This window comes from Thunnus albacares, chromosome 2 (assembly GCF_914725855.1).
Source record: "Thunnus albacares chromosome 2, fThuAlb1.1, whole genome shotgun sequence".
NCBI lineage: Eukaryota > Metazoa > Chordata > Actinopteri > Scombriformes > Scombridae > Thunnus > Thunnus albacares.
Window position 1 is genome coordinate 38,761,500 of NC_058107.1, and position 27,500 is coordinate 38,788,999.

Sequence of the window (27,500 nt, forward strand, 5' to 3'; positions counted from 1 at the left end):
GCGAGGCGCTTCGATCAATCAGCTCTTTTTATTTTCAATGATTCTGCTGCCTTTTTTTCCATTAATTAAAACAATTAATGTTGACATTTGGGCTTTATATCATATTTATATTGTTTGTTTTATCTGATCTAAACCCCAAAAATTTAGTTTAATTTCGTAAGACAAAAACAAGCAGCAAATATTCACCGATAAGAAGCTGACATCAGTTATTTTTGGTATTTTGACTTACATATTTAATCTATTATGAACATTAGTGCCACTTAGTGTTTTTTTACCGACTAATTCATTAACTGACAAACAATTTCAGTTCTAAATTTTATATGATGTTGATAAATATTATAATATAGTAAAAGTCTAAATACTGTTTCAAAGAGTTTTTCATTTTGTTTGAACCTCAGAAAACCGAGCAGGTGTAACTGGGTGAAATCCTCCTCAGGTTGTTAAAAACCAGCAGCTCATCCAGTTTATGTCCGACACATGAACCCCGCTTTCACTGTTACTTCCTGTTCTCTCTCTTGCTCTTTCTCTCTTCACACTTTGTCATTTAGCGCCGCCCTCCTGTCTCTCTGCTGGGCGCTGTCTGTCAGGTACTCTGAACTTAAACACTAAAACTCAATCTCCCATCATCCCTAGCTCCCTCAGACCCTCAGACTCCTGCTGTTTGTCAGCAGGTAGCTTCACACAGCCAGGCCTGACCTGTGTGTGTGTGTGTGTGTGTGTGTGTGTGTGTGAGTGAGTGTGTGTGAGTGAGTGTGTGTGAGTGTGTGTGTGTGTGTGAGTGTGTATGTGTGTGTGTGTGTGTGTGTGTGACCTGCAGTGTTCAGCATGTCTGATCAATACACTGACTATTTGCTGTGAATAATAATCACTGATATTGATCACAACCTTTATTAGAAAACAGATAGATGATTATTTCTGACTGCTGCTGTGTGTTTTCTCCTGTTTCTGCTGTTAATGCGTACTCAGGACTTCCTGTGGCTGTTTCACAGTAAAAGCGTTTTCTGTTTGTATCCAGTTGGAGCGGACGACGGCCGAGTTGACCCGAGCCTTTCACAAACTGTACGAGCTGGAGCAGGAGCTGACGTTCTACAAGATAGACGCCAAGCTCAGCCCTCTGCCCATCATACAGGTAACAAGAAAACATAAACACATCCATCACTTCAGAAGACTTTACATTTACTTACACTCATTTCCTGAAACTTACCTTAATCCCAGCCGCACACACACAAACCTGTGGTACGTGTCACCATAGAAGATCCACACCTATACTAGAATTTCGAGGCCGATATGGATATTTGAGAGTTTAAATATTGGACATTTCCTTCCAGTAACATGGCTGTGATTGGCTGAGAGACCAATCAGCAAACATCACCTTCTTTAAACCCAAAGGAGCCCAAATGAACATTAAAGCTGTTTTGTCTTGCTGTAATCATTCCTCCTGTTCATACTGACCATTAGAAGATCCCTTCATAATGACCTTACAATGGAAGTGATGGAGGACAAAACCCACAGTCCTCCTTCTGTGTAAAACTGTATTTCAAAGTTAATCTGAAGCTAATATGAAGCTTCAGTGTCCAAATGAGTCAAATCAAGTAGATATCCTTCAACGTTACAGTCTTTTTAGTGCCAAAGTTCCTCTTTTTGTTACTATACTTCCACCTGCAGCTCAACAGGGAAACACTGTCCGAGGAAACACAAAGAGGGAATTTGATGCTAAAAAGACTGTAAATGTGTCAGATATCCACTTGATATGACTAACTCAGACTGATGAAGCTGAATAGAAGCTTCACACAGACTTTTAAATGACTGTGTGGACACACTGTGGATTTTGGCCTCCATCACTTCCATTGAAAGCACATTTGAAGAATCTTTTAATATCCAGTATGAACAGGAGTCACTCCATGCCGTCGCCCTGCTACATTTCTGACCTCCTTGTTCCTCATTCCACTTCTTGACCACTACGATCCTCAAATCTTGGCCTTTTATCCGTCCTCCACACTAACCGCAAAACAAAAAGTGACCGCACATTTGCAGTCTATTCTATTTCCCTTCCTGTTCTCATGTCTCGTTTCATTTCAGTTAGATTAACAAAATAGTGTAATTTACAATATGAAATCTAACACGGCACAGACAGAAACAGATTTGTTTTCATTTTGCATGTGTGTGTGTTTGTGGAGCACTTTGTAACTGTTTTTTAAAAAGTTCTATGTACTCTCTTACTGACATTATAAACATTATTTTCTGATTGTTTTATGTCGTTATATTCTAAAGCAGAAAGGTAGAGACAAACTGAACAAAGTAGAATCTTAAAACTATTGTTATTATTATTTATATCATGACCACTTAAAATACTGGATTCTGATTGGTTTGAAAGGTGTTTATTAATATTTAGTAACCAGACACTTGTGATGTAGGTGTGTGTTAAAACTGAATGACAGCAGCAGTGAACATTAGCCAACTGGAGCTGGAACATTTGATTATCAAACAACCACATATATGAAGTGTTTTTACTCGTTTGTCTCATCAGGAAGTCGACGCTGTGGACTCTGTGGCTGAGAGTCCGTACATAGGCAAGGCTCGACACATCAGGAACACCATCACCATCTCCTCCTCCTCCCTGCCGACCCAGGAGGACTCAGACGTTCACACTGACATGGAGTCATCACACCCCCTGCTTGAAGACTGCAGAACACAGCAGAGCACAGGTATGGACACATTTCTGCTTCTTATAACTCCCTCACTGATCAGCTGTCATTGCTTTGTCACGGCAGCACTGATATAATTCACTGAATTATTAAAGACACAAAATATTTCTGCAAAAAAGTAGATTGAAAAAGTGTTTAATCAAACTCCTCTGAAAGGGTTGAGAGATTTTAACCCTTATATATAATATATATATATGCATACTTCATTCTGTCATCAGTTTTCCTCTTAACTCTCTTACATATGTTCATTTCACACTCTATCACAAACGTAATTATATACAGTAGAACCAAGGCGGCTTACATTTTTTATTATTCTCATCAAGAAGAGCAAAGAACATTAAACGTTTGTGGAGTCATAGAAAGTCTGCTCACATTGGAGTTAAAAATCTAATCAATTTATTCCAAATTTGGTAGACTTTGTCTTTCTGGATCCTCAAAGAATTTCCATTTTATATATTTAAAAAATGATTCCATACCAATCTTCAAATGTAGGCGGCGCTGGATTGATCCACTTTCTAGTGATTGATCCTCTACTTGCTGCCAAAGGGCCTGCAGCAGCTTTATATCCCTCCTCTGTCTCAAGAACCATGTTTAGAGGTATTTTGAGTCTTGAATACTGCACTTAATGTTCTGTGAATGTTGTTCCACTATAAACTTGCTGTGTGGCAGTCAAAGCAGTGTTTTCATCACAGGGGAATTAGCTCAAATGGTAGAGCGCTCGTTAGCATGCGAGAGGTAGCGGGATCGATGCCCGCATTTTCCAGAGAGACTTTTAACCCTCTCTTGTGTTCAGTGGAGATGGTGATTGAATTCAGGAACACAGTTACGCCTTTTCCATACACATGCGCTGGCTTGGCTTGACTCAGAGTGACTCAGTACATCAGCCTAGCACAACAGGGATGCGCATCTCTATCACAACAGGGATACCTGCTTGAAGATGATGCGCTTGCCTCGAGTCGGCTGTATATCACGGCTGTGACTAATGGTCAAAGTTGCAGTTGTAAAACGATAGATAAACACATTTCTCGCCTTTAAGTTCTTCACTATAAAAGCTTTACGTTAGTTTGTCAGTGGAAAGCTTTTAATGTGAAGCAGCAGCAAGAAATCATCTTTTCATCTGCAGTAACTTAAAGCAGCTCCGATGTAAGATATAGCAGATATCTGAACATACAAACACAGGATAGAAACTAAACTAGAAGCTACAGAATTACTGAGAGCTGAACAAACAGATGTTTTTAAAAACGTCTTTCTCTCTGGTCTCCACAGACATGAGTGACAGTGCAACAAAGCTTGTTTAAGGGGGAGATGGGTGGGGGGGGGGGGGGGTCATTAGACATTGGCCGCATTCGGCGAGACGTCACTGCAGCCCGCTTGGAGGTGGGCTGGGCGTGGGCTGGGCGTGGGTTGGATGTGCTTTGGCCTGACTCCGGAGATGGTCCATCTCGGGCGCAACTCGGCACAGCTCAGCGCATTTAAACTGGTAATGGAAAAGCGCCAGTGGAAAAACCCTAAGTGAGACTTCCTGCAGCAGCTGAACTATAACCTAGATACTGTATCTGTGTGTCAGAGCTTTAAACAAATAATCACTGTTGCCTCCTTGTGTCTCAGTCTCCTCCTGGAGGTTTGAAGCAGAGGAAAGATGTGAGGAAAGAGCAATGAGGGAAACATGTATGTAGTGAAATGAGACCAACGTCCTTCTCAGTTTCTGATGACTGAGGTATAGCTGCATCAGCTGTTAGTTAAGGATGAATTAAAACAAGGATATGTTAAAGATCACTGTGAGAGGTCACCACTGATAATATCACAGCATATAAAAGAACTTTTTTCTGTATATTCTTATTATTGTGTAGCTGTAGAAACAGAAAACATGGAAATGAGGACAATGACGTGGTGAATGTGCTGTGATCACAGTTTGATTGTTTCCAAACTGAAAAGAGGATGAAGAAGTAACCTCCATTTTTTTCCCGTTAAAGGGTTTTTTGGGAGTTTTTTCTTATATGAATTGAGGGTTTGAGGACAGAGGATGTTGTTGCTGTACAGATTGTAAAATTTGATTTGTGATATTGGGCTGTATTAATATAAATTGACTGGTGAGATTTAGCTGCTTTCTTGTTGTTCAGATGTTTCAGTGTGGACATAGATCTTTATCAAACTGATCTGGAAACTTTTCATATGTAAACCGCATTTTAAATATTAGTCAGCTTACTGTTGGACATACTGAGAACTTTGCTGATTGTTCACATTATTATGACGCAGTATGTCTCAATAAACCAGCATCAGTGACTCAGTCAGTGTGGAAGAATACATTCAACTCATTATTATTATTAGATTTGTATAAATGTATGTATGTAAGGGAGCCAGATATCTTGTTGACATTTAAGCATATCAGGCTAAAGTAACTCCGACGAGGATGGGATTCGAACCCACGCGTGCAGAGCACAATGGATTAGCAGTCCATCGCCTTAACCACTCGGCCACCTCGTCTGTTGTTTCTGCTGTTTCACAGTAAAACTCTGATCCAGGTTTCCTCTCAGTGAATATTAACTGATCTGATTTCCAAGTGGAGAAGAGAATATACAGAAGAAGAAGAACAGAACGGACCCTTGTCTCCTTCCTCATGAAGCTCTTCCAGAAAGTGGATTCATGTTTCTGACACTATGTGCAGTTTGGTTCAATAAAAACAGAAAACAGCAGAGGAGATGGAGGACATCTTTGTCTTGTTCCTCTTTTAACACGAGAAAGTTGTGAAACATGACAATCTGGGAGGAAAAAAGTGTTTCAAATTTGGACATTGATGAGTTTGCCGGTAGTTTAGTGAAAGTGAGGAGCAGAGGAGATGCTGGATGTTCTGGCTTGTGCCTCTTTAACATGACGTGAGCTCAGAGTCCTGCAGAGTTTGTCTGCAGTTCAGAAACATGAATCCACTTCCTAAAATAGAAGCAGGGAGGGGAGGGAGGGAAACGAAAAGCTACACCATGTGCCCATCTCTGCAGGGGAATTAGCTCAAATGGTAGAGCGCTCGCTTAGCATGCGAGAGGTAGCGGGATCGATGCCCGCATTCTCCAGAGGACCTTTAACCCTTTTCTGCTCTCCTGCTCAGCATGGTTTAACATTTATCTGTGATGCAAGCTGCTCTCAGTCACACCCTCCGTCAGATCTCATTGATCTATCTTCAGTTAATGATCGACAAAACTAATGCAATCTAACCCAACAGCCCTGCAATAAAATCTGCCTTCATGAAAGTTCTTCATCTAATGTTCAGTGTTAGTTGAAACTTGTGTTGCTGTTGAATTGTATTGTGTTATACTAAGAAGTGTTTCTAATATTTTATTCATATCAGTGAGGGTAGATATAGCTTGTTTTTTTGCTGTATGTAGGTGGCCTGTATCTCACTAATGTTACTGTTTGTTTTGTAGAGACATCCTGCCTAGAGCCTAAATATAATGACAGCCTCACAGAGCTGCTACATGGCTGCAGACAAACAGTCATAGGACTTAAGAAATATACAAAACACATTTGATGAGACATTTTACCTTGATGGACAAACTGTGAACTGAACTCTACAGCATGTGACCACAGGGGAATTAGCTCAAATGGTAGAGCGCTCGCTTAGCATGCGAGAGGTAGCGGGATCGATGCCCGCATTCTCCACAAGCCTTTAGTTTCTGTTGATGATGTGTGAAGATCAGTTTTTTTGCTGAAATATTGGATCATTTGAACATTTATTGAAATGAAAGCATGTGAGAAGTTTAGAGGGAAAAATCACTATTTGGTGGAGCTGTTAACAACTCATAGACATGTGAAATGTGACCCCGACTACACACTGCTTTTTGTAAGACGTCAAAAGACAAAAAGGTTGGAAACCACTGGTTTCATCTTTAACAATGTGTTGTATTTTAAAAGCTTGTTATATTATCCATTGTGTCAAATCTTCATCTGAAAAGTAACTAAAGCTGTCAAATAAATGTAGTGGAGTAGAAAGTACAATATTTCCCTCTGACATGTAGAAAGTAGCATCACATGGAAATACTCAAGTAAAGTACAAGTACCTCTAAACTGTACTGAAGTACAGTACTTGAGTAAATGTACTCTACATGTTATTTTGTTTATGTGCCACATGAACCCTTGGTTCAGGTCGGCACAAGCGTCACTGTGCCAGTTAGGTTTTGGAGTGCACCCATTGTAAAACCTTCAAGACACACACTAATAACTCAATTATAATGCAATTAAGGCACAATGCGAGTAAGGCAGAACCCATGTAAACAGCATACTCTGATTATGTTAATGCTCATAGTCTATGCTATGAGTATGAGTCCAATTACTGAAACTCTGATAAAGGTGCACATGTGCAACTGGTGACGTAGCGCTCCATGTGTTGTAGTGTTCACAAATGTGATGATGGAAAGCAAAACAGAACAAACAAACAACAAAACAACATTTCTGGAAGTTTGAGGACACAGAGTCAGTTTGCTGTGTCTCGTGCAGCATGAACATAATGCCAGTCAGGTTAACTGGAGCTCTCATATGTTCATTATTGACTTAAAAATAATGGAACATAACAACAGGAAGTAAACAAAGCAACTCTGATTTCCAAGCAGAGAAGCAAAGTTGGTTTATGATCGATCAGAGCGGCTTCATACGACGTGTTGTCCGACTGTTTAGGAAATCAAAAGTGTTCACAGTTGTTCTGATCGGCCGCGCTTGAAGGTGGAGTGGAAAGTCAGCCGTCATAGAGAGGAAGGAGACGTGATGTTTAAATGGTGCATATTTCTCTCCTGGAAGACATTCATAGTGTTGCATGTAGGTGTTCACATTAAAAGTGACTGAAATGGTTGTCAGGAATGTAGAAGAGAGCTGAAGAAGTTCAAACCCTAACAACTTTCTTACCTCCACACAGCTGGACAATCACTGTGTGATTCCCCCCAAACCTCAGAAAGGTGTGTGGGGGGGGGGGGGGGGGGGGGGGTTTCTGAAGCTATTCGACCATCAAGCACTTCTGATGGAGTATACCGACCCCTTAAATGTACAGAAAAAGAACAGAATGGATCATCTGAGTAACATTTAGTTACATGAGTTTGCCTTTAGCTGAGTAAAAGTGAGGAGCAGAGGAGATGGTGGACGTCCTGGCTGGTGCCTCTTTAAGCTGAGACACTGTCTGCATTTCAGAAACATGAATCCACTTTTTAAAATAGAAGCAGGGGAGGGAGGGAAGGGTAGGAAAAGCTACACACAGCGGGTGTGCAGGGGAATTAGCTCAAATGGTAGACTGCTCTTTTAGCATGCGAGAGGTAGCGGGATCAATGCCCGCATTTTCCAGAAGACTTTAGTTTCCTATTTGCTTAACATTAGCTGAATGGATAAATTAACATGTTGTGTATCAGGGTAAATATATATAATATATAAATATAATAATATATAAATTTTCACCAAATTTGCAGCATGGAATAATTTCCTCTCATTTTATAATTTGAACACTTTTGACAAATCAACAGAAACAACAAACTTGCATCCATGAGCATTTGAGAGGACTGTAGAACTTGCAAATTTATTTCCAATTTATGAATGACAGTCATTTGTGAAAAGGAACACCAGCACCATTTGCAATCTGCGTGTAAACAGCGTTCAATGTTGTGAAACAGGCTTCAGCATGGGGGGTGTTAATAGAGAGACAGTAGTCTATGCAGCCGGAGTAGAAACCCCGGACTGAGATCTCATACCTGAACACATGACCAAGAGAGTGGAGAGTTTGGATATTTTTGATCTTTCTTCTATAAAGTGGTAAAACTGTAAAACATGAAAAACGGAAAGCAAGTGTTAAGTTTTTGTCTCAATACACATGACAGAACAGCAGCATAGGTCATCAGTGTATCAGTCACTAAAAGAGACAAACTTCCTGTTATAGGAATTGATCTTATTGAGGGTTGTTATAATGGAGCATGTTATGTTGTAAATATGACAAACTAAAGTGAACTTAAACTCGACGAGGATGGGATTCGAACCCACGCGTGCAGAGCACAATGGATTAGCAGTCCATCGCCTTAACCACTCGGCCACCTCGTCTGTTGATGCCAGTGTTTTACAGAAAATGTGTGATCCAGGTCTCCTCTCAGGGTTTTTAAATCAGTCTCGAGGAAAATTGTATATTGAATTGAGATTAACTGATCTGATTTCCAAGCCGAGCAGTGAACGTACAGAAGAACAGAACGGACCTTTAGAGGAGATAGAGGACACATTTGTCTTGTTGGGGTTTGGGACGCCAGCGGTGCAAGGCATCCAACAGGCTAGGATCGCTGCCTCCGTTTTGGACTCTCTGTTCCCCCCGCGCCCCACCCAAGTATCATAGGGAGCGCTTGCGATTGGTCGCTGGTGTGCGGATTGATTTCCCCTCCTTGACCGGACCCTGTGATGATGTTGAATTCACTGCTTTAAATGCCTCCGCATGGAGGCCTTAGTCATGGAGCCGGTTAGCTCCACGACAGCTCAAGTTAGCTCAAATGGTGGAGCACTCGCTTCGCATGTGAGAGGTAGCGGGATCGACGCCCGCATTCTCCAAAAGGCCTTTTAGGCATTTCTTCTACTTACGTAGGGAAAGTCTAGCTAACGTGGAGAAGCGGTTTTGCATCTGAACGTGGGTAAGACAGTCGTAATCAGAAAGGTCTGGATGAGGCATCCATAGGACCCAAAGGACCCAAAGGACACAAAGTCCCGAGTGGAAGAGGGAGAGAGAGCGGGAGAAGGAAAGAGGTCCCGGGAGACCCGACTGTCCATCGCAGAGAGGCCTGGCTGCAGGGGCTGTTAGGTGGGGCCGAAAACTTGGTGGCGTAGTGACATTCACGGGGCTGGTTGGTGAGCTGCTGTAGCTGGCCAGCTAAGCGCTAACTCGCTAGCCGGCTGGGCCACCGCTAGTCATTCACAGCAGCTCCAAGAGTTTCCCTCTTTTTCTCTGCTGTTCCCTTTCCTCGTCTTGACATTTATACACGGCTCATTCAAAGAGGTAGCAGTATCGTGGCCTCCTCTCATAACTGAGTGCAAAGGAGCTCTCTGTTGTGCAGCAGCTTTGATTTGACACGCCAGCGGTGCAAGGCATCCAACAGGCTAGGATAGCTGCCTCCGTTTTGGCCTCTCTGTTCCCCCCGCCCCCCCACCCAAGTATCATAGGGAGCGCTTGCAAGAGGGCTTGCGATTGGTCGCTGGTGTGCGGATTGATCTCCCCTCCTTGACCGGACCCTGTGATTAGATGAGTTGAATTCACTGCCTTCAATGCTGCCGCATGGAGGCCTTAGTCATGGAGCCGGTTAGCTCCACGACATGTAAACGCAGCAGACTAAAGTCAAGCTGACTCGACGAGGATGGGATTCGAACCCACGCGTGCAGAGCACAATGGATTAGCAGTCCATCGCCTTAACCACTCGGCCACCTCGTCTGTTGACGGGGTTTCAATACATACAATCCATACATGGATCCATACGTGGCGTTGTATGGACAATCTGTGAAACGCATTGACTTCGGCTAACGTGGCGGTCGTGAGAGCGGTCAGAGTCACGGGACTGAAGGTGTGAATAGTTGAGGAGCCTTTTGGGAAGGATTGAATCATAGCTGACAGTCTAACAGCCCGTTCACACATGCAGACTCCAACACTGGAGACACAACAGGACGCCTTTCAGTATGACATGGACTCTCAAAAACTGCCACTGCTGCTCAAAGGGAAGTTGAGAAAAATTCAACTTTATGCAGAAGTTAAGACTGGAGGAGGAGGTTGAAAGAAATGATGCGCGGGAAGAAAGGACATGCCAGCAGAGTGCTGACCTTACATGTAAGAGGACTCTCTCTATCTCACCTCTGAATTAACCGCACAGATGGGGTTGTTTGCTGTAGTGCAGGAGAAAGTCCCAGGCACCATTACGCGGAGACAGCGGGAAAGGCTTGTGGAGAATGCGGGCGTCGATCCCGCTACCTCTCGCATGCTAAGCGAGCGCTCTACCATTTGAGCTAATTCCCCTGTCGTCTAAAAAGCACTCTCTTCACTTTTAATCACTCCCCCCTGCAGTGGTGAAATGTGGCTTTTCTTGTTAACTTGTAGTCGTGTAAAGACAGAAGATTGAATTGAACATGAGCTGACGAGGATGGCGTTGGAACAGAGGCGTGAAGAGCGCAATTGATTGGGAGGTCTTCACACAGACCTGGAAGGTCTGGAAGGTTTCATGGGTGTCTTTCCTAAGTGGAGACACCAAATAAAGATAGGTTTTTTTCCCCCTCCAGTATCACGAATCCTCCACAGGGGAGGAAGGAAGGGAAGTGCAGCACGGAACTAGATAGCTTCCCTTTCTTGGTAGGGGAATTAGCTCAAATGGTAGAGCGCTCGCTTCGCATGTGAGAGGTAGCGGGATCGACGCCCGCATTCTCCAAAAGGCCTTTTAGGCATTTCTTCTACTTACGTAGGGAAAGTCTAGCTAACGTGGAGAAGCGGTTTTGCATCTGAACGTGGGTAAGACAGTCGTAATCAGAAAGGTCTGGATGAGGCATCCATAGGACCCAAAGGACCCAAAGGACCCAAAGGACACAAAGTCCCGAGTGGAAGAGGGAGAGAGAGCGGGAGAAGGAAAGAGGTCCCGGGAGACCCGACTGTCCATCGCAGAGAGGCCTGGCTGCAGGGGCTGTTAGGTGGGGCCGAAAACTTGGTGGCGTAGTGACATTCACGGGGCTGGTTAGTGAGCTGCTGTAGCTGGCCAGCTAAGCGCTAACTCGCTAGCCGGCTGGGCCACCGCTAGTCATTCACAGCAGCTCCCAGAGTTTCCCTCTTTTTCCCTGCTGTTCCCTTTCCTCGTCTTGACATTTATACACGGCTCATTCAAAGAGGTAGCAGTATCGTGGCCTCCTCTCATAACTGAGTGCAAAGGAGCTCTCTGTTGTGCAGCAGCTTTGATTTGACACGCCAGCGGTGCAAGGCATCCAACAGGCTAGGATAGCTGCCTCCGTTTTGGCCTCTCTGTTCCCCCCCGCCCCCCACCCAAGTACCATAGGGAACGCTTGCAAGAGGGCTTGCGATTGGTCGCTGGTGTGCGGATTGATTTCCCCTCCTTGACCGGACCCTGTGATTAGATGAGTTGAATTCACTGCCTTCAATGCTGCCGCATGGAGGCCTTAGTCATGGAGCCGGTTAGCTCCACGACATGTAAACGCAGCAGACTAAAGTCAAGCTGACTCGACGAGGATGGGATTCGAACCCACGCGTGCAGAGCACAATGGATTAGCAGTCCATCGCCTTAACCACTCGGCCACCTCGTCTGTTGACGGGGTTTCAATACATACAATCCATACATGGATCCATACGTGGCGTTGTATGGACAATCTGTGAAACGCATTGACGTCGGCTAACGTGGCGGTCGTGAGAGCGGTCAGAGTCACGGGACTGAAGGTGTGAATAGTTGAGGAGCCTTTTGGGAAGGATTGAATCATAGCTGACAGTCTAACAGCCCGTTCACACATGCAGACTCCAACACTGGAGACACAACAGGACGCCTTTCAGTATGAGGTGGACTCTCAAAAACTGCCACTGCTGCTCAAAGGGAAGTTGAGAAAAATTCAACTTTATGCAGAAGTTAAGACTGGAGGAGGAGGTTGAAAGAAATGATGCGCGGGAAGAAAGGACATGCCAGCAGAGTGCTGACCTTACATGTAAGAGGACTCTCTCTATCTCACCTCTGAATTAACCGCACAGATGGGGTTGTTTGCTGTAGTGCAGGAGAAAGTCCCAGGCACCATTATGCGGAGACAGCGGGAAAGGCTTGTGGAGAATGCGGGCGTCGATCCCGCTACCTCTGGCATGCTAAGCGAGCACTCTACCATTTGAGCTAATTCCCCTGTCGTCTAAAAAGCACTCTCTTCACTTTTAATCACTCCCCCCTGCAGTGGTGAAATGTGGCTTTTCTTGTTAACTTGTAGTCGTGTAAAGACAGAAGATTGAATTGAACATGAGCTGACGAGGATGGCGTTGGAACAGAGGCGTGAAGAGCGCAATTGATTGGGAGGTCTTCACACAGACCTGGAAGGTCTGGAGGGTTTCATGGGTGTCTTTCCTAAGTGGAGACACCAAATAAAGATAGGTTTTTTTCCCCCTCCAGTATCACGAATCCTCCACAGGGGAGGAAGGAAGGGAAGTGCAGCACGGAACTAGATAGCTTCCCTTTCTTGGTAGGGGAATTAGCTCAAATGGTAGAGCGCTCGCTTCGCATGTGAGAGGTAGCGGGATCGACGCCCGCATTCTCCAAAAGGCCTTTTAGGCATTTCTTCTACTTACGTAGGGAAAGTCTAGCTAACGTGGAGAAGAGGTTTTGCATCTGAACGTGGGTAAGACAGTCGTAATCAGAAAGGTCTGGATGAGGCATCCATAGGACCCATAGGACCCAAAGGACCCAAAGGACCCAAAGGACACAAAGTCCCGAGTGGAAGAGGGAGAGAGAGCGGGAGAAGGAAAGAGGTCCCGGGAGACCCGACTGTCCATCGCAGAGAGGCCTGGCTGCAGGGGCTGTTAGGTGGGGCCGAAAACTTGGTGGCGTAGTGACATTCACGGGGCTGGTTGGTGAGCTGCTGTAGCTGGCCAGCTAAGCGCTAACTCGCTAGCCGGCTGGGCCACCGCTAGTCATTCACAGCAGCTCCAAGAGTTTCCCTCTTTTTCCCTGCTGTTCCCTTTCCTCGTCTTGACATTTATACACGGCTCATTCAAAGAGGTAGCAGTATCGTGGCCTCCTCTCATAACTGAGTGCAAAGGAGCTCTCTGTTGTGCAGCAGCTTTGATTTGACACGCCAGCGGTGCAAGGCATCCAACAGGCTAGGATAGCTGCCTCCGTTTTGGCCCCTCTGTTCCCCCCGCCCCCCACCCAAGTATCATAGGGAGCGCTTGCAAGAGGGCTTGCGATTGGTCGCTGGTGTGCGGATTGATTTCCCCTCCTTGACCGGACCCTGTGATTAGATGAGTTGAATTCACTGCCTTCAATGCTGCCGCATGGAGGCCTTAGTCATGGAGCCGGTTAGCTCCACGACATGTAAACGCAGCAGACTAAAGTCAAGCTGACTCGACGAGGATGGGATTCGAACCCACGCGTGCAGAGCACAATGGATTAGCAGTCCATCGCCTTAACCACTCGGCCACCTCGTCTGTTGACGGGGTTTCAATACATACAATCCATACATGGATCCATACGTGGCGTTGTATGGACAATCTGTGAAACGCATTGACGTCGGCTAACGTGGCGGTCGTGAGAGCGGTCAGAGTCACGGGACTGAAGGTGTGAATAGTTGAGGAGCCTTTTGGGAAGGATTGAATCATAGCTGACAGTCTAACAGCCCGTTCACACATGCAGACTCCAACACTGGAGACACAACAGGACGCCTTTCAGTATGAGGTGGACTCTCAAAAACTGCCACTGCTGCTCAAAGGGAAGTTGAGAAAAATTCAACTTTATGCAGAAGTTAAGACTGGAGGAGGAGGTTGAAAGAAATGATGCGCGGGAAGAAAGGACATGCCAGCAGAGTGCTGACCTTACATGTAAGAGGACTCTCTCTATCTCACCTCTGAATTAACCGCACAGATGGGGTTGTTTGCTGTAGTGCAGGAGAAAGTCCCAGGCACCATTACGCGGAGACAGCGGGAAAGGCTTGTGGAGAATGCGGGCGTCGATCCCGCTACCTCTCGCATGCTAAGCGAGCGCTCTACCATTTGAGCTAATTCCCCTGTCGTCTAAAAAGCACTCTCTTCACTTTTAATCACTCCCCCCTGCAGTGGTGAAATGTGGCTTTTCTTGTTAACTTGTAGTCGTGTAAAGACAGAAGATTGAATTGAACATGAGCTGACGAGGATGGCGTTGGAACAGAGGCGTGAAGAGCGCAATTGATTGGGAGGTCTTCACACAGACCTGGAAGGTCTGGAGGGTTTCATGGGTGTCTTTCCTAAGTGGAGACACCAAATAAAGATAGGTTTTTTTCCCCCTCCAGTATCACGAATCCTCCACAGGGGAGGAAGGAAGGGAAGTGCAGCACGGAACTAGATAGCTTCCCTTTCTTGGTAGGGGAATTAGCTCAAATGGTAGAGCGCTCGCTTCGCATGTGAGAGGTAGCGGGATCGACGCCCGCATTCTCCAAAAGGCCTTTTAGGCATTTCTTCTACTTACGTAGGGAAAGTCTAGCTAACGTGGAGAAGCGGTTTTGCATCTGAACGTGGGTAAGACAGTCGTAATCAGAAAGGTCTGGATGAGGCATCCATAGGACCCAAAGGACCCAAAGGACACAAAGTCCCGAGTGGAAGAGGGAGAGAGAGCGGGAGAAGGAAAGAGGTCCCGGGAGACCCGACTGTCCATCGCAGAGAGGCCTGGCTGCAGGGGCTGTTAGGTGGGGCCGAAAACTTGGTGGAGTAGTGACATTCACGGGGCTGGTTGGTGAGCTGCTGTAGCTGGCCAGCTAAGCGCTAACTCGCTAGCCGGCTGGGCCACCGCTAGTCATTCACAGCAGCTCCCAGAGTTTCCCTCTTTTTCCCTGCTGTTCCCTTTCCTCGTCTTGACATTTATACACGGCTCATTCAAAGAGGTAGCAGTATCGTGGCCTCCTCTCATAACTGAGTGCAAAGGAGCTCTCTGTTGTGCAGCAGCTTTGATTTGTAACGCCAGCGGTGCAAGGCATCCAACAGGCTAGGATAGCTGCCTCCGTTTTGGCCTCTCTGTTCCCCCCGCCCCCCACCCAAGTATCATAGGGAGCGCTTGCAAGAGGGCTTGCGATTGGTCGCTGGTGTGCGGATTGATTTCCCCTCCTTGACCGGACCCTGTGATTAGATGAGTTGAATTCACTGCCTTCAATGCTGCCGCATGGAGGCCTTAGTCATGGAGCCGGTTAGCTCCACGACATGTAAACGCAGCAGACTAAAGTCAAGCTGACTCGACGAGGATGGGATTCGAACCCACGCGTGCAGAGCACAATGGATTAGCAGTCCATCGCCTTAACCACTCGGCCACCTCGTCTGTTGACGGGGTTTCAATACATACAATCCATACATGGATCCATACGTGGCGTTGTATGGACAATCTGTGAAACGCATTGACGTCGGCTAACGTGGCGGTCGTGAGAGCGGTCAGAGTCACGGGACTGAAGGTGTGAATAGTTGAGGAGCCTTTTGGGAAGGATTGAATCATAGCTGACAGTCTAACAGCCCGTTCACACATGCAGACTCCAACACTGGAGACACAACAGGACGCCTTTCAGTATGAGGTGGACTCTCAAAAACTGCCACTGCTGCTCAAAGGGAAGTTGAGAAAAATTCAACTTTATGCAGAAGTTAAGACTGGAGGAGGAGGTTGAAAGAAATGATGCGCGGGAAGAAAGGACATGCCAGCAGAGTGCTGACCTTACATGTAAGAGGACTCTCTCTATCTCACCTCTGAATTAACCGCACAGATGGGGTTGTAGTGCAGGAGAAAGTCCCAGGCACCATTACACAGAGACAGCGGGAAAGGCTTGTGGAGAATGCGGGCGTCGATCCCGCTACCTCTCGCATGCTAAGCGAGCGCTCTTGAGCTAATTCCCCTGTCGTCTAAAAAGCACTCTCTTCACTTTTAATCACTTCCCCCTGCAGTGGTGAAATGTGGCTTTTCTTGTTAACTTGTAGTCGTGTAAAGACAGAAGATTGAATTGAACATGAGCTGACGAGGATGGCGTTGGAACAGAGGCGTGAAGAGCGCAATTGATTGGGAGGTCTTCACACAGACCTGGAAGGTCTGGAGGGTTTCATGGGTGTCTTTCCTAAGTGGAGACACCAAATAAAGATAGGTTTTTTTCCCCCTCCAGTATCACGAATCCTCCACAGGGGAGGAAGGAAGGGAAGTGCAGCACGGAACTAGATAGCTTCCCTTTCTTGGTAGGGGAATTAGCTCAAATGGTAGAGCGCTCGCTTCGCATGTGAGAGGTAGCGGGATCGACGCCCGCATTCTCCAAAAGGCCTTTTAGGCATTTCTTCTACTTACGTAGGGAAAGTCTAGCTAACGTGGAGAAGCGGTTTTGCATCTGAACGTGGGTAAGACAGTCGTAATCAGAAAGGTCTGGATGAGGCATCCATAGGACCCAAAGGACACAAAGGACACAAAGTCCCGAGTGGAAGAGGGAGAGAGAGCGGGAGAAGGAAAGAGGTCCCGGGAGACCCGACTGTCCATCGCAGAGAGGCCTGGCTGCAGGGGCTGTTAGGTGGGGCCGAAAACTTGGTGGCGTAGTGACATTCACGGGGCTGGTTGGTGAGCTGCTATAGCTGGCCAGCTAAGCGCTACCTCGCTAGCCGGCTGGGCCACCGCTAGTCATTCACAGCAGCTCCCAGAGTTTCCCTCTTTTTCCCTGCTGTTCCCTTTCCTCGTCTTGACATTTATACACGGCTCATTCAAAGAGGTAGCAGTATCGTGGCCTCCTCTCATAACTGAGTGCAAAGGAGCTCTCTGTTGTGCAGCAGCTTTGATTTGACACGCCAGCGGTGCAAGGCATCCAACAGGCTAGGATAGCTGCCTCCGTTTTGGCCTCTCTGTTCCCCCCGCCCCCCACCCAAGTATCATAGGGAGCGCTTGCAAGAGGGCTTGCGATTGGTCGCTGGTGTGCGGATTGATCTCCCCTCCTTGACCGGACCCTGTGATTAGATGAGTTGAATTCACTGCCTTCAATGCTGCCGCATGGAGGCCTTAGTCATGGAGCCGGTTAGCTCCACGACATGTAAACGCAGCAGACTAAAGTCAAGCTGACTCGACGAGGATGGGATTCGAACCCACGCGTGCAGAGCACAATGGATTAGCAGTCCATCGCCTTAACCACTCGGCCACCTCATCTGTTGACGGGGTTTCAATACATACAATCCATACATGGATCCATACGTGGCGTTGTATGGACAATCTGTGAAACGCATTGACGTCGGCTAACGTGGCGGTCGTGAGAGCGGTCAGAGTCACGGGACTGAAGGTGTGAATAGTTGAGGAGCCTTTTGGGAAGGATTGAATCATAGCTGACAGTCTAACAGCCCGTTCACACATGCAGACTCCAACACTGGAGACACAACAGGACGCCTTTCAGTATGAGGTGGACTCTCAAAAACTGCCACTGCTGCTCAAAGGGAAGTTGAGAAAAATTCAACTTTATGCAGAAGTTAAGACTGGAGGAGGAGGTTGAAAGAAATGATGCGCGGGAAGAAAGGACATGCCAGCAGAGTGCTGACCTTACATGTAAGAGGACTCTCTCTATCTCACCTCTGAATTAACCGCACAGATGGGGTTGTAGTGCAGGAGAAAGTCCCAGGCACCATTACACAGAGACAGCGGGAAAGGCTTGTGGAGAATGCGGGCGTCGATCCCGCTACCTCTCGCATGCTAAGCGAGCGCTCTACCATTTGAGCTAATTCCCCTGTCGTCTAAAAAGCACTCTCTTCACTTTTAATCACTCCCCCCTGCAGTGGTGAAATGTGGCTTTTCTTGTTAACTTGTAGTCGTGTAAAGACAGAAGATTGAATTGAACATGAGCTGACGAGGATGGCGTTGGAACAGAGGCGTGAAGAGCGCAATTGATTGGGAGGTCTTCACACAGACCTGGAAGGTCTGGAGGGTTTCATGGGTGTCTTTCCTAAGTGGAGACACCAAATAAAGATAGGTTTTTTTCCCCCTCCAGTATCACGAATCCTCCACAGGGGAGGAAGGAAGGGAAGTGCAGCACGGAACTAGATAGCTTCCCTTTCTTGGTAGGGGAATTAGCTCAAATGGTAGAGCGCTCGCTTCGCATGTGAGAGGTAGCGGGATCGACGCCCGCATTCTCCAAAAGGCCTTTTAGGCATTTCTTCTACTTACGTAGGGAAAGTCTAGCTAACGTGGAGAAGCGGTTTTGCATCTGAACGTGGGTAAGACAGTCGTAATCAGAAAGGTCTGGATGAGGCATCCATAGGACCCAAAGGACCCAAAGGACCCAAAGGACACAAAGGACACAAAGGACACAAAGTCCCGAGTGGAAGAGGGAGAGAGAGCGGGAGAAGGAAAGAGGTCCCGGGAGACCCGACTGTCCATCGCAGAGAGGCCTGGCTGCAGGGGCTGTTAGGTGGGGCCGAAAACTTGGTGGCGTAGTGACATTCACGGGGCTGGTTGGTGAGCTGCTGTAGCTGGCCAGCTAAGCGCTAACTCGCTAGCCGGCTGGGCCACCGCTAGTCATTCACAGCAGCTCCCAGAGTTTCCCTCTTTTTCCCTGCTGTTCCCTTTCCTCGTCTTGACATTTATACACGGCTCATTCAAAGAGGTAGCAGTATCGTGGCCTCCTCTCATAACTGAGTGCAAAGGAGCTCTCTGTTGTGCAGCAGCTTTGATTTGACACGCCAGCGGTGCAAGGCATCCAACAGGCTAGGATAGCTGCCTCCGTTTTGGCCTCTCTGTTCCCCCCGCCCCCCACCCAAGTATCATAGGGAGCGCTTGCAAGAGGGCTTGCGATTGGTCGCTGGTGTGCGGATTGATTTCCCCTCCTTGACCGGACCCTGTGATTAGATGAGTTGAATTCACTGCCTTCAATGCTGCCGCATGGAGGCCTTAGTCATGGAGCCGGTTAGCTCCACGACATGTAAACGCAGCAGACTAAAGTCAAGCTGACTCGACGAGGATGGGATTCGAACCCACGCGTGCAGAGCACAATGGATTAGCAGTCCATCGCCTTAACCACTCGGCCACCTCGTCTGTTGACGGGGTTTCAATACATACAATCCATACATGGATCCATACGTGGCGTTGTATGGACAATCTGTGAAACGCATTGACGTCGGCTAACGTGGCGGTCGTGAGAGCGGTCAGAGTCACGGGACTGAAGGTGTGAATAGTTGAGGAGCCTTTTGGGAAGGATTGAATCATAGCTGACAGTCTAACAGCCCGTTCACACATGCAGACTCCAACACTGGAGACACAACAGGACGCCTTTCAGTATGACGTGGACTCTCAAAAACTGCCACTGCTGCTCAAAGGGAAGTTGAGAAAAATTCAACTTTATGCAGAAGTTAAGACTGGAGGAGGAGGTTGAAAGAAATGATGCGCGGGAAGAAAGGACATGCCAGCAGAGTGCTGACCTTACATGTAAGAGGACTCTCTCTATCTCACCTCTGAATTAACCGCACAGATGGGGTTGTTTGCTGTAGTGCAGGAGAAAGTCCCAGGCACCATTACGCGGAGACAGCGGGAAAGGCTTGTGGAGAATGCGGGCGTCGATCCCTCTACCTCTCGCATGCTAAGCGAGCGCTCTACCATTTGAGCTAATTCCCCTGTCGTCTAAAAAGCACTCTCTTCACTTTTAATCACTCCCCCCTGCAGTGGTGAAATGTGGCTTTTCTTGTTAACTTGTAGTCGTGTAAAGACAGAAGATTGAATTGAACATGAGCTGACGAGGATGGCGTTGGAACAGAGGCGTGAAGAGCGCAATTGATTGGGAGGTCTTCACACAGACCTGGAAGGTCTGGAGGGTTTCATGGGTGTCTTTCCTAAGTGGAGACACCAAATAAAGATAGGTTTTTTTCCCCCTCCAGTATCACGAATCCTCCACAGGGGAGGAAGGAAGGGAAGTGCAGCACGGAACTAGATAGCTTCCCTTTCTTGGTAGGGGAATTAGCTCAAATGGTAGAGCGCTCGCTTCGCATGTGAGAGGTAGCGGGATCGACGCCCGCATTCTCCAAAAGGCCTTTTAGGCATTTCTTCTACTTACGTAGGGAAAGTCTAGCTAACGTGGAGAAGCGGTTTTGCATCTGAACGTGGGTAAGACAGTCGTAATCAGAAAGGTCTGGATGAGGCATCCATAGGACCCATAGGACCCAAAGGACCCAAAGGACCCAAAGGACACAAAGTCCCGAGTGGAAGAGGGAGAGAGAGCGGGAGAAGGAAAGAGGTCCCGGGAGACCCGACTGTCCATCGCAGAGAGGCCTGGCTGCAGGGGCTGTTAGGTGGGGCCGAAAACTTGGTGGCGTAGTGACATTCACGGGGCTGGTTGGTGAGCTGCTGTAGCTGGCCAGCTAAGCGCTAACTCGCTAGCCGGCTGGGCCACCGCTAGTCATTCACAGCAGCTCCCAGAGTTTCCCTCTTTTTCCCTGCTGTTCCCTTTCCTCGTCTTGACATTTATACACGGCTCATTCAAAGAGGTAGCAGTATCGTGGCCTCCTCTCATAACTGAGTGCAAAGGAGCTCTCTGTTGTGCAGCAGCTTTGATTTGACACGCCAGCGGTGCAAGGCATCCAACAGGCTAGGATAGCTGCCTCCGTTTTGGCCTCTCTGTTCCCCCCGCCCCCCACCCAAGTATCATAGGGAGCGCTTGCAAGAGGGCTTGCGATTGGTCGCTGGTGTGCGGATTGATTTCCCCTCCTTGACCGGACCCTGTGATTAGATGAGTTGAATTCACTGCCTTCAATGCTGCCGCATGGAGGCCTTAGTCATGGAGCCGGTTAGCTCCACGACATGTAAACGCAGCAGACTAAAGTCAAGCTGACTCGACGAGGATGGGATTCGAACCCACGCGTGCAGAGCACAATGGATTAGCAGTCCATCGCCTTAACCACTCGGCCACCTCGTCTGTTGACGGGGTTTCAATACATACAATCCATACATGGATCCATACGTGGCGTTGTATGGACAATCTGTGAAACGCATTGACGTCGGCTAACGTGGCGGTCGTGAGAGCGGTCAGAGTCACGGGACTAAAGGTGTGAATAGTTGAGGAGCCTTTTGGGAAGGATTGAATCATAGCTGACAGTCTAACAGCCCGTTCACACATGCAGACTCCAACACTGGAGACACAACAGGACGCCTTTCAGTATGACGTGGACTCTCAAAAACTGCCACTGCTGCTCAAAGGGAAGTTGAGAAAAATTCAACTTTATGCAGAAGTTAAGACTGGAGGAGGAGGTTGAAAGAAATGATGCGCGGGAAGAAAGGACATGCCAGCAGAGTGCTGACCTTACATGTAAGAGGACTCTCTCTATCTCACCTCTGAATTAACCGCACAGATGGGGTTGTTTGCTGTAGTGCAGGAGAAAGTCCCAGGCACCATTACGCGGAGACAGCGGGAAAGGCTTGTGGAGAATGCGGGCGTCGATCCCGCTACCTCTCGCATGCTAAGCGAGCGCTCTACCATTTGAGCTAATTCCCCTGTCGTCTAAAAAGCACTCTCTTCACTTTTAATCACTCCCCCCTGCAGTGGTGAAATGTGGCTTTTCTTGTTAACTTGTAGTCGTGTAAAGACAGAAGATTGAATTGAACATGAGCTGACGAGGATGGCGTTGGAACAGAGGCGTGAAGAGCGCAATTGATTGGGAGGTCTTCACACAGACCTGGAAGGTCTGGAGGGTTTCATGGGTGTCTTTCCTAAGTGGAGACACCAAATAAAGATAGTTTTTTTTCCCCCTCCAGTATCACGAATCCTCCACAGGGGAGGAAGGAAGGGAAGTGCAGCACGGAACTAGATAGCTTCCCTTTCTTGGTAGGGGAATTAGCTCAAATGGTAGAGCGCTCGCTTCGCATGTGAGAGGTAGCGGGATCGACGCCCGCATTCTCCAAAAGGCCTTTTAGGCATTTCTTCTACTTACGTAGGGAAAGTCTAGCTAACGTGGAGAAGCGGTTTTGCATCTGAACGTGGGTAAGACAGTCGTAATCAGAAAGGTCTGGATGAGGCATCCATAGGACCCATAGGACCCATAGGACCCAAAGGACCCAAAGGACCCAAAGGACACAAAGTCCCGAGTGGAAGAGGGAGAGAGAGCGGGAGAAGGAAAGAGGTCCCGGGAGACCCGACTGTCCATCGCAGAGAGGCCTGGCTGCAGGGGCTGTTAGGTGGGGCCGAAAACTTGGTGGCGTAGTGACATTCACGGGGCTGGTTGGTGAGCTGCTGTAGCTGGCCAGCTAAGCGCTAACTCGCTAGCCGGCTGGGCCACCGCTAGTCATTCACAGCAGCTCCCAGAGTTTCCCTCTTTTTCCCTGCTGTTCCCTTTCCTCGTCTTGACATTTATACACGGCTCATTCAAAGAGGTAGCAGTATCGTGGCCTCCTCTCATAACTGAGTGCAAAGGAGCTCTCTGTTGTGCAGCAGCTTTGATTTGACACGCCAGCGGTGCAAGGCATCCAACAGGCTAGGATAGCTGCCTCCGTTTTGGCCTCTCTGTTCCCCCCGCCCCCCACCCAAGTATCATAGGGAGCGCTTGCAAGAGGGCTTGCGATTGGTCGCTGGTGTGCGGATTGATTTCCCCTCCTTGACCGGACCCTGTGATTAGATGAGTTGAATTCACTGCCTTCAATGCTGCCGCATGGAGGCCTTAGTCATGGAGCCGGTTAGCTCCACGACATGTAAACGCAGCAGACTAAAGTCAAGCTGACTCGACGAGGATGGGATTCGAACCCACGCGTGCAGAGCACAATGGATTAGCAGTCCATCGCCTTAACCACTCGGCCACCTCGTCTGTTGACGGGGTTTCAATACATACAATCCATACATGGATCCATACGTGGCGTTGTATGGACAATCTGTGAAACGCATTGACGTCGGCTAACGTGGCGGTCGTGAGAGCGGTCAGAGTCACGGGACTAAAGGTGTGAATAGTTGAGGAGCCTTTTGGGAAGGATTGAATCATAGCTGACAGTCTAACAGCCCGTTCACACATGCAGACTCCAACACTGGAGACACAACAGGACGCCTTTCAGTATGACGTGGACTCTCAAAAACTGCCACTGCTGCTCAAAGGGAAGTTGAGAAAAATTCAACTTTATGCAGAAGTTAAGACTGGAGGAGGAGGTTGAAAGAAATGATGCGCGGGAAGAAAGGACATGCCAGCAGAGTGCTGACCTTACATGTAAGAGGACTCTCTCTATCTCACCTCTGAATTAACCGCACAGATGGGGTTGTTTGCTGTAGTGCAGGAGAAAGTCCCAGGCACCATTACGCGGAGACAGCGGGAAAGGCTTGTGGAGAATGCGGGCGTCGATCCCGCTACCTCTCGCATGCTAAGCGAGCGCTCTACCATTTGAGCTAATTCCCCTGTCGTCTAAAAAGCACTCTCTTCACTTTTAATCACTCCCCCCTGCAGTGGTGAAATGTGGCTTTTCTTGTTAACTTGTAGTCGTGTAAAGACAGAAGATTGAATTGAACATGAGCTGACGAGGATGGCGTTGGAACAGAGGCGTGAAGAGCGCAATTGATTGGGAGGTCTTCACACAGACCTGGAAGGTCTGGAGGGTTTCATGGGTGTCTTTCCTAAGTGGAGACACCAAATAAAGATAGTTTTTTTCCCCCTCCAGTATCACGAATCCTCCACAGGGGAGGAAGGAAGGGAAGTGCAGCACGGAACTAGATAGCTTCCCTTTCTTGGTAGGGGAATTAGCTCAAATGGTAGAGCGCTCGCTTCGCATGTGAGAGGTAGCGGGATCGACGCCCGCATTCTCCAAAAGGCCTTTTAGGCATTTCTTCTACTTACGTAGGGAAAGTCTAGCTAACGTGGAGAAGCGGTTTTGCATCTGAACGTGGGTAAGACAGTCGTAATCAGAAAGGTCTGGATGAGGCATCCATAGGACCCATAGGACCCAAAGGACCCAAAGGACCCAAAGGACACAAAGTCCCGAGTGGAAGAGGGAGAGAGAGCGGGAGAAGGAAAGAGGTCCCGGGAGACCCGACTGTCCATCGCAGAGAGGCCTGGCTGCAGGGGCTGTTAGGTGGGGCCGAAAACTTGGTGGCGTAGTGACATTCACGGGGCTGGTTGGTGAGCTGCTGTAGCTGGCCAGCTAAGCGCTAACTCGCTAGCCGGCTGGGCCACCGCTAGTCATTCACAGCAGCTCCCAGAGTTTCCCTCTTTTTCCCTGCTGTTCCCTTTCCTCGTCTTGACATTTATACACGGCTCATTCAAAGAGGTAGCAGTATCGTGGCCTCCTCTCATAACTGAGTGCAAAGGAGCTCTCTGTTGTGCAGCAGCTTTGATTTGACACGCCAGCGGTGCAAGGCATCCAACAGGCTAGGATAGCTGCCTCCGTTTTGGCCTCTCTGTTCCCCCCGCCCCCCACCCAAGTATCATAGGGAGCGCTTGCAAGAGGGCTTGCGATTGGTCGCTGGTGTGCGGATTGATTTCCCCTCCTTGACCGGACCCTGTGATTAGATGAGTTGAATTCACTGCCTTCAATGCTGCCGCATGGAGGCCTTAGTCATGGAGCCGGTTAGCTCCACGACATGTAAACGCAGCAGACTAAAGTCAAGCTGACTCGACGAGGATGGGATTCGAACCCACGCGTGCAGAGCACAATGGATTAGCAGTCCATCGCCTTAACCACTCGGCCACCTCGTCTGTTGACGGGGTTTCAATACATACAATCCATACATGGATCCATACGTGGCGTTGTATGGACAATCTGTGAAACGCATTGACGTCGGCTAACGTGGCGGTCGTGAGAGCGGTCAGAGTCACGGGACTGAAGGTGTGAATAGTTGAGGAGCCTTTTGGGAAGGATTGAATCATAGCTGACAGTCTAACAGCCCGTTCACACATGCAGACTCCAACACTGGAGACACAACAGGACGCCTTTCAGTATGACGTGGACTCTCAAAAACTGCCACTGCTGCTCAAAGGGAAGTTGAGAAAAATTCAACTTTATGCAGAAGTTAAGACTGGAGGAGGAGGTTGAAAGAAATGATGCGCGGGAAGAAAGGACATGCCAGCAGAGTGCTGACCTTACATGTAAGAGGACTCTCTCTATCTCACCTCTGAATTAACCGCACAGATGGGGTTGTTTGCTGTAGTGCAGGAGAAAGTCCCAGGCACCATTACGCGGAGACAGCGGGAAAGGCTTGTGGAGAATGCGGGCGTCGATCCCGCTACCTCTCGCATGCTAAGCGAGCGCTCTACCATTTGAGCTAATTCCCCTGTCGTCTAAAAAGCACTCTCTTCACTTTTAATCACTCCCCCCTGCAGTGGTGAAATGTGGCTTTTCTTGTTAACTTGTAGTCGTGTAAAGACAGAAGATTGAATTGAACATGAGCTGACGAGGATGGCGTTGGAACAGAGGCGTGAAGAGCGCAATTGATTGGGAGGTCTTCACACAGACCTGGAAGGTCTGGAGGGTTTCATGGGTGTCTTTCCTAAGTGGAGACACCAAATAAAGATAGTTTTTTTTCCCCCTCCAGTATCACGAATCCTCCACAGGGGAGGAAGGAAGGGAAGTGCAGCACGGAACTAGATAGCTTCCCTTTCTTGGTAGGGGAATTAGCTCAAATGGTAGAGCGCTCGCTTCGCATGTGAGAGGTAGCGGGATCGACGCCCGCATTCTCCAAAAGGCCTTTTAGGCATTTCTTCTACTTACGTAGGGAAAGTCTAGCTAACGTGGAGAAGCGGTTTTGCATCTGAACGTGGGTAAGACAGTCGTAATCAGAAAGGTCTGGATGAGGCATCCATAGGACCCATAGGACCCATAGGACCCAAAGGACCCAAAGGACCCAAAGGACACAAAGTCCCGAGTGGAAGAGGGAGAGAGAGCGGGAGAAGGAAAGAGGTCCCGGGAGACCCGACTGTCCATCGCAGAGAGGCCTGGCTGCAGGGGCTGTTAGGTGGGGCCGAAAACTTGGTGGCGTAGTGACATTCACGGGGCTGGTTGGTGAGCTGCTGTAGCTGGCCAGCTAAGCGCTAACTCGCTAGCCGGCTGGGCCACCGCTAGTCATTCACAGCAGCTCCCAGAGTTTCCCTCTTTTTCCCTGCTGTTCCCTTTCCTCGTCTTGACATTTATACACGGCTCATTCAAAGAGGTAGCAGTATCGTGGCCTCCTCTCATAACTGAGTGCAAAGGAGCTCTCTGTTGTGCAGCAGCTTTGATTTGACACGCCAGCGGTGCAAGGCATCCAACAGGCTAGGATAGCTGCCTCCGTTTTGGCCTCTCTGTTCCCCCCGCCCCCCACCCAAGTATCATAGGGAGCGCTTGCAAGAGGGCTTGCGATTGGTCGCTGGTGTGCGGATTGATTTCCCCTCCTTGACCGGACCCTGTGATTAGATGAGTTGAATTCACTGCCTTCAATGCTGCCGCATGGAGGCCTTAGTCATGGAGCCGGTTAGCTCCACGACATGTAAACGCAGCAGACTAAAGTCAAGCTGACTCGACGAGGATGGGATTCGAACCCACGCGTGCAGAGCACAATGGATTAGCAGTCCATCGCCTTAACCACTCGGCCACCTCGTCTGTTGACGGGGTTTCAATACATACAATCCATACATGGATCCATACGTGGTGTTGTATGGACAATCTGTGAAACGCATTGACGTCGGCTAACGTGGCGGTCGTGAGAGCGGTCAGAGTCACGGGACTAAAGGTGTGAATAGTTGAGGAGCCTTTTGGGAAGGATTGAATCATAGCTGACAGTCTAACAGCCCGTTCACACATGCAGACTCCAACACTGGAGACACAACAGGACGCCTTTCAGTATGACGTGGACTCTCAAAAACTGCCACTGCTGCTCAAAGGGAAGTTGAGAAAAATTCAACTTTATGCAGAAGTTAAGACTGGAGGAGGAGGTTGAAAGAAATGATGCGCGGGAAGAAAGGACATGCCAGCAGAGTGCTGACCTTACATGTAAGAGGACTCTCTCTATCTCACCTCTGAATTAACCGCACAGATGGGGTTGTTTGCTGTAGTGCAGGAGAAAGTCCCAGGCACCATTACGCGGAGACAGCGGGAAAGGCTTGTGGAGAATGCGGGCGTCGATCCCGCTACCTCTCGCATGCTAAGCGAGCACTCTACCATTTGAGCTAATTCCCCTGTC

The 27,500-nt window shown here is 48.2% G+C and overlaps 1 protein-coding gene and 20 non-coding genes across 21 annotated transcripts in view; 3 read left to right on the plus strand and 18 right to left on the minus strand.

Annotated features, from left to right (window-relative positions):
- Positions 1 to 27,500, plus strand: part of LOC122968710 (centriolin-like) — a 50,485-nt gene that overhangs the window by 4,782 nt on the left and 18,203 nt on the right. Inside the window, exons 8-9 of the mRNA XM_044334125.1 lie at positions 1,016 to 1,129; positions 2,528 to 2,705. Of these exons, the coding sequence (XP_044190060.1) occupies positions 1,016 to 1,129; positions 2,528 to 2,705 (292 nt within the window). The remainder of the gene's footprint in view (positions 1 to 1,015; positions 1,130 to 2,527; positions 2,706 to 27,500) is intronic.
- trnas-gcu lies at positions 5,108 to 5,189 on the minus strand. The gene has a single exon. It is a non-coding gene; the product is annotated as a tRNA-Ser (tRNA).
- Positions 5,698 to 5,770, plus strand: trnaa-agc. Its single transcript has one exon. It is a non-coding gene; the product is annotated as a tRNA-Ala (tRNA).
- Positions 6,284 to 6,356, plus strand: trnaa-agc. Its single transcript has one exon. It is a non-coding gene; the product is annotated as a tRNA-Ala (tRNA).
- trnas-gcu lies at positions 8,684 to 8,765 on the minus strand. Its single transcript has one exon. It is a non-coding gene; the product is annotated as a tRNA-Ser (tRNA).
- On the minus strand, positions 10,047 to 10,128 carry trnas-gcu. The gene has a single exon. It is a non-coding gene; the product is annotated as a tRNA-Ser (tRNA).
- trnaa-agc lies at positions 10,632 to 10,704 on the minus strand. Its single transcript has one exon. It is a non-coding gene; the product is annotated as a tRNA-Ala (tRNA).
- trnas-gcu lies at positions 11,909 to 11,990 on the minus strand. Its single transcript has one exon. It is a non-coding gene; the product is annotated as a tRNA-Ser (tRNA).
- On the minus strand, positions 13,779 to 13,860 carry trnas-gcu. The gene has a single exon. It is a non-coding gene; the product is annotated as a tRNA-Ser (tRNA).
- Positions 14,364 to 14,436, minus strand: trnaa-agc. Its single transcript has one exon. It is a non-coding gene; the product is annotated as a tRNA-Ala (tRNA).
- trnas-gcu lies at positions 15,631 to 15,712 on the minus strand. The gene has a single exon. It is a non-coding gene; the product is annotated as a tRNA-Ser (tRNA).
- trnas-gcu lies at positions 17,470 to 17,551 on the minus strand. Its single transcript has one exon. It is a non-coding gene; the product is annotated as a tRNA-Ser (tRNA).
- On the minus strand, positions 18,048 to 18,120 carry trnaa-agc. The gene has a single exon. It is a non-coding gene; the product is annotated as a tRNA-Ala (tRNA).
- On the minus strand, positions 19,342 to 19,423 carry trnas-gcu. The gene has a single exon. It is a non-coding gene; the product is annotated as a tRNA-Ser (tRNA).
- Positions 21,212 to 21,293, minus strand: trnas-gcu. Its single transcript has one exon. It is a non-coding gene; the product is annotated as a tRNA-Ser (tRNA).
- Positions 21,797 to 21,869, minus strand: trnaa-agc. The gene has a single exon. It is a non-coding gene; the product is annotated as a tRNA-Ala (tRNA).
- Positions 23,091 to 23,172, minus strand: trnas-gcu. Its single transcript has one exon. It is a non-coding gene; the product is annotated as a tRNA-Ser (tRNA).
- Positions 23,676 to 23,748, minus strand: trnaa-agc. The gene has a single exon. It is a non-coding gene; the product is annotated as a tRNA-Ala (tRNA).
- On the minus strand, positions 24,960 to 25,041 carry trnas-gcu. Its single transcript has one exon. It is a non-coding gene; the product is annotated as a tRNA-Ser (tRNA).
- Positions 25,545 to 25,617, minus strand: trnaa-agc. Its single transcript has one exon. It is a non-coding gene; the product is annotated as a tRNA-Ala (tRNA).
- trnas-gcu lies at positions 26,839 to 26,920 on the minus strand. Its single transcript has one exon. It is a non-coding gene; the product is annotated as a tRNA-Ser (tRNA).